The sequence below is a fragment of the Erpetoichthys calabaricus genome, chromosome 6, assembly GCF_900747795.2.
Source record: "Erpetoichthys calabaricus chromosome 6, fErpCal1.3, whole genome shotgun sequence".
Classification (NCBI taxonomy): domain Eukaryota; kingdom Metazoa; phylum Chordata; class Cladistia; order Polypteriformes; family Polypteridae; genus Erpetoichthys; species Erpetoichthys calabaricus.
Window position 1 is genome coordinate 96043775 of NC_041399.2, and position 11442 is coordinate 96055216.

The following is an 11442-nucleotide window of genomic DNA, read 5'->3' on the forward strand; positions in this document are numbered from 1 at the left end:
CAGGAGCTGCAGAGCAAGATCCAGCTCGTGCTGTCGCTGCCGGCCGAGCAATGTGCCCTCCGGGCGGAGACGCTGGACTCAGGAGGGATGGCAGTGGCATTGGATCGAGAGCCGCAGGCAGGAAGGGATCGGCGCGCTGCAGGAACTCCTGGACGGAGAGGCACAGCGGGGAAGGTAAGGGAGACCGACCCCGTGAAGCTCCGGACGCCTGCAGGGCTGGGTCTGCCCTTTTACAATGGGCAGATCCGAACTGACGCGGCGTCCCACAGTAAATGGAGGAAGCGGCTTGAGGAAGCCAGTTCCTCCGATAAGGGAGAATGTGCAGCTGGGTGCGTGCATTCTTCAAAGAGCCTTAAAGAGCAGCCAGCAGCTGTAGCTGACAATAAGGAAAGCTCACTGCTGGCTGTACTTTCATCCATGTCTGCGGCTCTACAGGCGCTGGCGGTTGATCAGTGTTCTGTGGAGTCGCATCCACAAATGCTATGTGCCCTCCGTGCTGGGGAGCAGATGCTGGAGGGGAAGCCAGTCGCGTCAGAGGAGGCGCTGGAAGAGCGGACGAAACGGCGCGGCGAGCAAACCTTCGGCCGGAGAGGTACAGCGGGACCGGTAAGTTTCATCGATCCCGTACAGCATGTTGGAGGTCCCACCGACAGGATCTGTGAACCCCGTGATCAGAGTCCAAAAGGGGGATCTCCTACAGGAGATGTGGCGGTGAGTGCTGCGTGCTTGGTGAGGGGAGAATCAGTGAGGGGACTAGCAGGACGTGGGCTGTTAAGTGCCCTGGGTCCTAGCGCCCTCCCTCCTAAGCCTGCCGCAGCCTTGAGGCGAGTTAAAAGGACGCAGACGCGACAGGGTCTCTTTTTACGCTATAAGGAGACTCAGTCCGTCACCGCGTCCAAGAGTAAAAGGGGGAGCCGAGGGAAGAAGGCCGGTTCCTCCGATAAGGGCAAACGTGAGGCAGGATGCTCACGTTTGGAGAAGGGCCACCCTCTGCGGCTGCAGAGGGTAAACCCACGGAAGGCTGAGGAGACGGGCGCGCGTGCGCTCCCGTCCGGTGTCCCACCACGAGGGGCAAGGGTGCCACGAAAGGGGGGCCGAGCTGGCAAGCACCGGGGTGCCGGTCAAAAGGGGGAACGTTACCCGTATAGACGTCAGAGAGACGCCGAGTGGCGGCGTCAGGGCAGCGTCTCCGCCCCTTGTTCTGTCTTCTTTTTTATAGGACCGGGCCCTGGAACGAAGTGTGTCGGCTTCCTGCCGAGGAAAACCTGCCCTCACGGGATTGGCCGCTGGGCTCAGGGGTCTCAGCTTGCGGTGGGGTACTGTGGCACGCGGCTGGGGGTGGTGCCCAGCCGGGACGCCCAGGAGAACAGGAGGAGGGCTCATTCCTCCTCCGGACCACGAGGGGGCGGCCGCCCTGGTTCCTTTGAGGGCCACGGGTGCAGGGCTTGGAAGCCCAACCCTGTAGGGGCCCGTGGTCTCCGCCAGGGGGCGCCCCCATGCCTGAAGGACACGGAACCCCAACACTTCCGCCACACCAGGAAGTACTGGGGGGAAGAAGTTTGGGAACACCCGGAGGGCTTCCGGGAACACAGCCGGCACTTCCGCCACACAAGGGAGTGTCTAGGGAGTGTCGGGGATCACCTGGAGCCCATCCGGGCACTTATAAAAGGGGCCGCCTCCCTGCAGAGGAGGACTGGAGTCGGGTGAGGAGTGGACAAGGTTGCGAGGCAGGAGAGAGGAGGCGGCCTGACGAGCAGGCAGAGACTGAGTGAGAGCCTGGATTTTGGGGAGATTGGTGCTTTGGCACTGGGTTTGTGCACTTGGACATTGTATTTATAATGTACAATAAACGTGTGGTGGACATGAATATGGTGTCCGTCTGTCTGTGTCCGGGCAGCTTATCACAATGTACATACAGTTCGTATGGTCTGGAATGGATTAATTGTACTTACATACAATCCTATGGGGGAAATTGCTTCGGTTCACGACCAAATCAGTTTACGACCAGAGTTTTAGAACGAATTATGGTCGTGAACTGAGGTTCCACTGTATGTTCTTTCTTTGGTGACATGGACATGGTTTTTGTTAATTTAGACAATATAGAATCATTCTAGTTTTGCTAGAAGGCTCTTTTCCTTTGTAAGGAAAATCTGGTACATGATATCTCAAATTGAGTTTCAGTTTTACATTTTCTCATTTGGAAGAAGGGTTGACTGTATCCATGTACATTGACTGCCTGCGTGTCTGGCTTCTATCATTACAGGAATGTCAATGTAAAATCTCAGTATTTTGAAATAACAAATTTATTTTCTTAGCTATTCCTGCAGAAACAAAGTTCTTAAACAGTTTATGACTAGGTTTCCAGATATTAGTTGCTTACGGAAGGAAGTTGGAGTATAATGAATTAGTAAACAATACTTATAGTGAACCTCTTTAAAAGTGAAATAATACCAGCACCATTGTGGAATTTGGTAGAATTATACACAGATCAGATTACAATAATACCAAGAAAACTGGAGCTTTCATTCAACTATAGATTTCATTTTTGTTATGCTACAGAAGGCACCATTTGTCATGTTTCAGCCAGTATGTGTGCTCTGGCTTTTGTTTATTTTAAGTGTTTTCTTTGTTTATTTTAGAGTATTATGTATGCATTTATTATAATCATATTCTTTACAACCATTGTTCAGTTTAATTATTATTTATTATCCATGTAATACTTGTTCATCTTTGCCCATTATGGATAGAATATTAAGAGCCAGGGCCACCCTGACATCACATCGCAACGTCCTCCCTCAGCCTATACGGTATATATTGTGAGCAAGACAAACAGGTCCTTCAGTGAAACATTGTGGTTAATTGTGGTTGTCTTTAAAGAAGTGTGTTTTTCTTGCTTTTGAATTGTTGTTTCAGTCTTGGATTTATAATTATTTAACTTTAGATAAAGACTTGTTTGTTGTGGTTTGTCTTTTTTCATTTTTGTTTGCTATGTTTTAATTGATTTCAAATAAATGCTTTTCATAAATAAACTTTGTGGACTGGTTTCTCAAGCCAAAGTGTTTATGGTTCTCCTTCCTCTTGAGAAACAACAAAAAGGTTTACATGCACTTTAATAACTTCATTATTTGTAGAAAACCAGTTTCTATAATGCCATGTAAAACCTTATTCCGATTAGAGAAACTTGGATAATGTTATCTGAGAAACAGGGTTAACACATTAGATTTCTCTTTGAGTAACATGGTTATTTGTCCATGTAAACACTTTTACCAGGTTAGAGTTAAGGATTCCATAGTCTATGCATGTCTGTTGCATTCCATTAGCTTTTTCATATCCGTGCCCACCAGTCTTTGCTTCTCACATGCATCCAGCAGTCATGGGAAAAAAATGGTGGAAGCTTTCACAAAGATAAATTTCCTGAGAAAAATGCTGGAGTGATCATATTACTCCTTCACCTTGCTGAAATAATTTGTCTCAGTATTTCACATATTGTTAAATTTATGTCGATGAGCTAAGCATACAGTGCTACGCTCAGCAGCATTGGGTTTAACATATTAAAAATAACATGCATTACTTAGTCTGATTACTTTTGTAAAGTAACCAGTAACCTAGCGCAATACCTGTTTTATTGAAGTATAAATGTTTGTGTAATTATTATCTCAGAGCAAAGGCCGTAAGGCAAGAAGCAAGCATACCAGCACACCGCTCCTTTGCAGGGCTCAATTGTACAGCCTAGCAGAAAAGAGTGTGCTGTTGTTAATCAAGTAACTGAAACCTATAAAGTGTCATTTTAGTTTTCTTCCAACTATTTGCTATAGATATGTTGAAACACCGTGGCATGATGGCACAGTAGTAGGACTGCTGTCTTGAAGTAAGTAGACTGGTGTTCACTTCCCATGTCCTCCTTTGTGGGGAATTTCCATGTTCTCACCATGTCTGTGTGGGTTTCCTCCAGGTGCTCTGGTTTCCTCCCCCTTTTCTAAAGACATGCAGATAAGGTGAATTGGTGACACAAAATTGGCCCTAGTGTGTGTTGGGTGTGTGGGTATGTGTATGTATGTGTTTTTGCACTGCAATGGACTGGTGCCCTCTCCAGGGTTTGTTCCTGGCTTGTGCTCTACACTAGCTGGGATAGGCTCCATCCAGCAGCATGCGACACAATACATGAAGCATTAAACATCTCTTTAGTATAAAAAAAAATCTTGCGACGATACAAGACTTTTTCCTGCGACAAGACGTGATTTTTTGAAGAGAGATCTTTTGAAGAGAGACACTTTCACTTCCCGCAAAGTCATGTCATACTTACAACCTTTGGAAGCAAGTCCCGTGATAAACATGCAGAGCAGGTTAGAGATAATGGAAGTAGAAAAATTCGAAAGTCTCAAAAAATAAGAGTAAAGATCGCATTAGCGCAAACAAACTGAAAATATTACTCTGTGAAATAACAGAACAGCAAAAAGAGATCAAATATTCAGATGCTGTACAGACTTTTAAATGTTTGAAGCGCCGCACAAAATACAGATCACGTAGAACGGCAGCAGCAGCAAGTCAGCAACTGATCGAGCAAAGAGGAGGTAAAAAAAAAATAACTGTTATTTGTTTCCCAATGTATCACCATTTAAGAGGTGTTTCAGAGGAACCAATGTGTCTCCTTGGTTTGCATTCAGCCCCTTTTCATAACAGCGCGTAGTTCTGGTGGGGAGGGGGGCGGGAAGAGGAATACAAGCGAAGTTTAGATCACATTGCATGGCAGCAGCAGCAAGCCAGCAGCTGATCGAGCAAACAGGAGGTAAAAGTAATTATTTGTTTCCCATTGTATCATCATTGAAGAGGGGTTTCGGAGGACTGGCTGCATCTCCTTGGGGTGTGTTCAGCCCCCCCTCTTCACAACGGTGCATAGTGTTGGCTGGGGGGAGGGCAGGTGAGCGAAGCAAGCAGGCGGCAAAGCTCCCTAGTATTTATAAAGCACAAGAAAATTATCATGTTTGTGTTTCTGGTCAGTTTTATGTAGGTTCATATACTAGCTTAGAATTTAATAACTAATGTCCAGTCAAATGTGCAGGTTTTCATACAAAAAAGGACTAAGTAATACAAGGTAACACACTGTTTGTAGCAAAATATATTTTATAATGAATGTATGCGTGTATTTAGTCACCTTTTTTAAGTATGAGTAATGCCACTAAGTTACTTTTTAAAGTAATATTACCCACACCTATAGAGACATTGGCTCGAGCAGGTTTTTGAATTCAGAGCGACTGTTGATGATGTTCAATAATTGTTTTGTCACATTTTTATGACATTGCAGAATTTGGCCAAAATGGATGTGGGGAGAGAGGACATGCAGGTGATGGGTGTAACAGAGCAAGATGCAGAAGATGGGAAGATATGGAATAACATGATCCGCTGTAGCAACCCCTGATGGGAGCAGCCAAAAGAAGGAAAAGAAGCATTTTGAAAAAGAAGAACTCATGTATGTAAACAAGGATTTTTAAGAAACCAGGTTTCTACCTTAACCAGGTTACTCACCTTATTCCACTTTTATATGTTCATGTAAACACACTCATTTTGATATATTCTGGGACATTCAGCGTATTTTGAACTGTTCTCCATTTCATGAGCCAAGATAAGTCCCAAAGTGTGGTTTGGGATCAGGCTGCCTTGGATGAGGCCTTTCTTAAGCACATCAGTGAAGACTCCAGACTGGTTCTTTGTGCGCTGGTCATCATAATATATTTTCAAGTGTCTGTTCAACCATTGAAGTTTACATTGTTGAAACACCACCTATTCATTTTTTCATTGTTGATTTGTTTTGTTTGTTTTGCTTTTTTAATCAAAACTTGATGGCTTCCAAAATGGCCTCAAAATGAAGAACTCATCATGAATCTCTCAGACAGTACAACTTCTCAGTTTTCATTGCTGTAGGTTGACAACCAGGGTTTGAGACTTTGGTAAAAGGTGATTGCATACATATTTTACTGTAAGTCAGAGGTTACTACCATGAAATGTAATAACTACAAATAAATAGTTTTCTGATTGCCTGATAAATGATTGCTATTTGTGATATGGGTTTGATAAATCCAAAGCAAATTCTTGGATAACTTCTAGGTGTGAGGTCAGTGCACAACATATACCATTGCTTTGCAAAAGGTAGACACTCCAAGATATTAGAAGCACAGTTATGTTCCAGCCTATGAAATGAGATATATAGGCATTATGCATAGTTTCTTTTGTCTTCTATATAGTCCTTCATTAGACAAAATTCCTCAGAGCTCTTATGTGTGTATCTTTCCAAAGCAAAATAACTATGCATTTATGCTCTTATGTTTCTCAGAATATTCTCATACATTTGGGGATGTAAAACATTTCAGCAGGTTCTTCTTTGTTGAAGCCTAATTTTTAGAAATGTCTTAGTTACTACTGCAACTAATGTAGCAGAATGCTACAGCATAAATACTGCAAATTGTCTTGAACATAAAATAAATAAGACCACTATATCGTAAATGTTTGTTTGTAGTGTATTTAAAGCAAGATGGTACATCATTGCAGTCCTTGGCACTATAGCCTAATTGCTTCAAAGACCATTGTCCAATTTCCAGCCCTATCACTACGTGAAAAACTTTTCTAATGCGAGAGTTTTCTCTCTAGTTTCATTGTTTTATTCTGCATCCCAAATATGTACACACACAGTTAACTGTCAACTCTAAATTAAACTGCTATGAATGAATGAACACAGATAGGTATGTGAGTGTGTGTGTTGTAATGGAATGGCATGCAGTATGCGTTTATTTATACCTGGTGGCCAATGCCTCTGGTATAGCCTTTAGTTAAATATCAATTATGAAATGGAAAAGTAACTTCTGAACATGTGTGAATTTAAAGTGTTCATACATAAAGAAGCCTTTTGAACCTGCAGATGTTGCCTGAGTAGTTGAGTCAGAGATTTGGGAGCCTGAGATACCCATATGCTAACATTTATAGTCAAATTATATATGTCGGCTGCTACGCTTCTATTGTAAACTTTTTACTTTTACTTTTATACACCATACAATGTTGATATAACATGAAGTGTAATGTTAGCCAATGAAGAAGCTTTTATGGGGCTATACATCTGACTACAGTAATTATGAGGGGTGATTTGTGCCAAAATTAAGACTTGCAATGCAGCCATGTACATTCGCTTGCGTAGCGTTAAGACTCGCAATGCGGATGGGTGCATTCGGAATGGAGACAGAATGAAAGTCCTCATTTGTTTATAGTGTAGCCATGAAAACTAACTGCCATAATGTACCTTACACAAAATGGGAGGGGTATGTGAGTGTTTATGTGTTGCTACCACTTCTCCATTTTGATATTTAGGCTAGCAAAACAAAAGTAGTATTTACTTGTTTGTATACTAGCTGTAGAGACACTTAAAAAAGGTAAAGTTGAATCTATTCGCTTTCAAAAATGACTATCCTATTTACACATTGTTTGTTCATCTTTCCTGCAAACAGAGAATCATGCCTTCTCATGGATGGTGTCAGGTGCACTGTGGTGTTTGCACGCTATATTTTTTTAATAAAAATTTAATTTTTTTCTTCTGTTTCAGTGACGAGCCTTCGCTTATATAGATAACTGCAGACAGACTGGTAAAATATATGCAAGGATTAGATGCAGTTGAGAGAGTTGAGGTAGGCAATGAAATACAACTATATGATATGACCTTATCATATTTACTGCTATAGATCAAATCTGTAACCATATTGCCAGTTATTATTACTAGTTGTTTTTTTTTTTTAAAGTGATGAGCCAGCAAAGTTTGAAGCTGCCTGGTTAATGCCAGAACTTTCTAGAATTTTTGAGAAGAGAATCAGAAAGTTAATCAGCAACAAGTTCAGAAGAGTCAAGTGATTGTTAAACTACAATACAAAGAGAACAAACAGCTCCTACTGTGCTTGCACAATCCACTGTTGCAAGACAGGACCAAATTCAAAGGAATCTTGTCCAGCTTTTCCAACCATAGATAAAGAACACATTACCCCAAGATCAAAAAGAATATTACTTATGCAACTGAAATTTGGACAAAAGACTATTTCTGTCTAGCATAAAAAGCATTAACACTGTGCCTGGTCCTGAAGAATGTCTTCTTTTACAAAATTGTGGCCTTGGTCAGAAAAGAATAACTTTTCCAGACAAAAATGAAAGTTATGAAGATCTCATAATTCATCTCTTTGCAAGTTACCCAGCCCTAAAATCAGCAGGAGGGTTTGAAATATTGAGGAGCTTTAGATTTAAATCTTTACACCCTATTCCAATACCAGCCAATGGGTAGAGTGTCAAATTTCTTTAAACTGAAAGTGGTCTCAAACAAGTAGTGGCATATACGATAAGGACACTTCAGACTAACCTAGACAACAAAAGTAGCTGTGAACAAGAGGTAACTGCCAAACATAATGGTGATATTTCTGGTAAGACTCACTTTTGTAATAGATGTAATTTAAAATTTGACAGACCATTTATGCTTTTAAATGTAAATGATATAGATCAAATGTAATTGTTTAATGGTATGTTCCATTGTTTTCCTCTGTCTTTATTTTGATCTAAACAGTTTTACTTATAGATAGATAGATAGACAGATACTTTATTAATCCCAAGGGGAAATTCACATACCCCAGCAGGACCATACTGATAAAAAACAATATTAAATTAAAGAGTGATAAAAATGCAGGTAAAAACAGACAATAACTTTGTATAATGTTAACGTTTACCCCCAATCCCCCCCACCCCTGTGTGGAACTGAAGACTCGGATAGTGTGGGGGAGGAACGATCTCCTCAGTCTGTCAGTGGAGCAGGACATTGACAGCAGTCTGTTGCTGAAGCTGCTCCTCTGTCTGGAGATGATACTGTTTAGTGCAGCGCTTCCCGATTCATTTTACCCTTGCACCCCCTGTGACGGACGAGGCCGATTTCGCACCCCCTTGGTTTGAGAAGAAGTATGAAAAATATGAGGTTAACACAGAAAAACAGATCACCAATTGAAGCTTTATGAATAATGGATACTTTATTCACAGCTAACAAGAGGGTGGAAAGAGCAGCCTTCCACACCTCAACCACACAAAATACAAGTATGAAACGATGTTCTTTATAAAAAAATTTATAGAAGGAATAAATAGTTTGAGAATTTTATGTTGTTTAGGTTCTAATTTTCTCCTGCCTCTTCTTTGTAATTATCTCTTCGAAACGTGGTTCTTTATGTGTTAATAAATACGTAGGTCATTTTCGGGGTTCAGTGCATTACGATATTTATTCTTGATGTACAGTAGAGATGAAAATCCCAATTCACATAGCCAAGTGGTGGCAAATGGGACAAGGACTTTCAATGCTCTTTTTGCAAGAGTTGAATACCCAGTTTGAACATTGCAGCAAAAGGTTTCGAGTGAACTGGACTCGTAAAGCAGCTTCATTGCTTGGCATGCTTGCATCTCAATTAAATGTTCTTTGTCTTCATCCTCATCTCTCATCTTTTCTAATTTGAAAGCAAAGGGGTTGACGATCCAGGTTTCTGATTCTTCCAGATCTCCCAGGCAGAAATAAACGTCAAATGACTCTTTCAGGCTTTCCAGGTGCTGACTGATTTCTTCTTTGATACTGTCTTTAAAATTTAAGCTGCTGCACTCCACAATGACTTCGTTCAGCAAAGGAAAATTAGCGACATTCTTATTCTGGATACGTAAACTCCACAACAACAACTTATTCCTGAAAGCACGCAGCTTGTCGCAGGTGGTCACAATATTCATTTCTTTTCCCTGAATTGAACAATTCAAATCATTGAGATGTTGGAAAATATCTGCCAGGTATGCCAACAATGGTGTAAAATAAGGAAATTCGAAAGAATGCAGAAAGTCACATTTCTGTTCTTGTAGAAATTGTTTGATTTCCTTTCTGAGCTGAAAAAACCTTGTCAAAACTCGACCTCTAAAAATCCATCTGACCTCCGTATGAAATAGGAGAATAGAAGCATCATCATTAAGTTCACTACAAAACGCGTTGAACAACCTGTGATTCAAAGCTCTTCCACGAATAAAATTTATAATTTTAACACACGAATCCACTACATTTTTCAAAGTAACCGGCAAGGTCTTCGACACAAGAGCTTGGAGATGAAGGATACAATGAGTAACCGTCACCTCTGGTACTTCATTTCTTACAAGAGTAACAAAGCCAGATCGGTTTCCTAACATAACAGGAGCACTGTCAGTACAAATAGATCCGATAATTTGCAACGGAATCTCGTTAGTATTGAAAAAGCTTTTCACCGTATTGAAAACATCCCTTGCGGTTGTCGTTGTTTCGAGTGATTTGCAAAACAGGAATTCTTCCTCGATGGCATTCCCCTTTACATAACGAATGAAAACAATGAGTTGGCTACAATTATTGACATCTGTCGATTCATCTAACTGAATTGAGATCTTGACGGGGAAAGCTTTGATGTTTGAAACCACTTGATCGAGAATATCAGCGCCAATGTCATCAATCCTACTGCGGATAACATTGTTTGACAGAGGAATCTGTTGAACTTTCCGTGCGGCCTCTGCACCCAGGATAGTCTTCACTATATGTAAAACACATTGTTTGATAAGAGTCTCTAAAACAGTGTGCGGCTTTTTCATTTTTGCCACTTCGTATGCAACTTTGAATGATGCCAGAAGCAGGGGCTTATCCACAGGAGTGAACCCTAACTTCAGAAGTGTTCCTTTAATGTCATAGCATGCCCTTTTAGCCTTCAAGGAATTAAGATCATTCACTTCTCTCGTGTTTCCACCATGTTCACCGAGCTTTGATGGCTTCAAGTTGGAATTGGAAAATATTGCATTGCAAAGCACGCACTGCAGTCTGTCTACTCCATCAATAATTGTTTTGGTAAAGCCATACTCAGTGTAATCCTCCTTCCATTTTCTAATTTTTTCGCGACTAGCCATGATTAAATGAATGGTAAAAAAGTAAGAGCGAAGCGACGGTGACTTATTGAGGCAGGCAGGCGAGAGCACAATAGCACGCGGGCTCGATGAAATGCGCGTCAAGTCGATCTAAAATGCGCGGTCGGATTCAAAAAAATATATCTTTTCAAGTTCTATTTGGATATAAGTAGGATCTATTTAGTCGACAGAAATATCTTTGGTAGGAATGTAAGTTGAATTTAGTCTTTAAATTTCTATGGTGAAGAAAAATTTATGCAATGATGACTAAATTTAACTTACATTCCTACCAAAGATACTTCTGTCGACTAAATAAAACTTACTTATATTTAAAATTTAAATAGATCTTGAACAGATACGATAGTTCATAATACCCACGCAGTGCGCGTAAGAGCGGAAGTCATCCATTTTAACAAGCAGCGTATTGCACTGATACGAAATGGCCTGCCCATTTAATTATTTAGGAATGGATACATAAATTAAGATTTT

The 11442-nt window shown here is 41.1% G+C and overlaps 1 protein-coding gene across 1 annotated transcript; it reads right to left on the reverse strand.

Moving 5' to 3' along the window:
• Nucleotides 1–9234: 9234 nt before the first annotated feature.
• LOC127528324 (protein ZBED8-like) lies at nucleotides 9235–10956 on the reverse strand. The gene has a single exon (XM_051928760.1). It carries the CDS (start codon nucleotides 10954–10956, stop codon nucleotides 9235–9237), a length of 1722 nt encoding a protein of 573 aa, XP_051784720.1.
• Nucleotides 10957–11442: the final 486 nt, after the last annotated feature.

Bases quoted from the DNA above. Each gene is read 5' to 3' on its own strand.
- LOC127528324 (XM_051928760.1), bottom strand. From the start codon at position 10,956: ATGGCTAGTCGCGAAAAAATTAGAAAATGGAAGGAGGATTACACTGAG.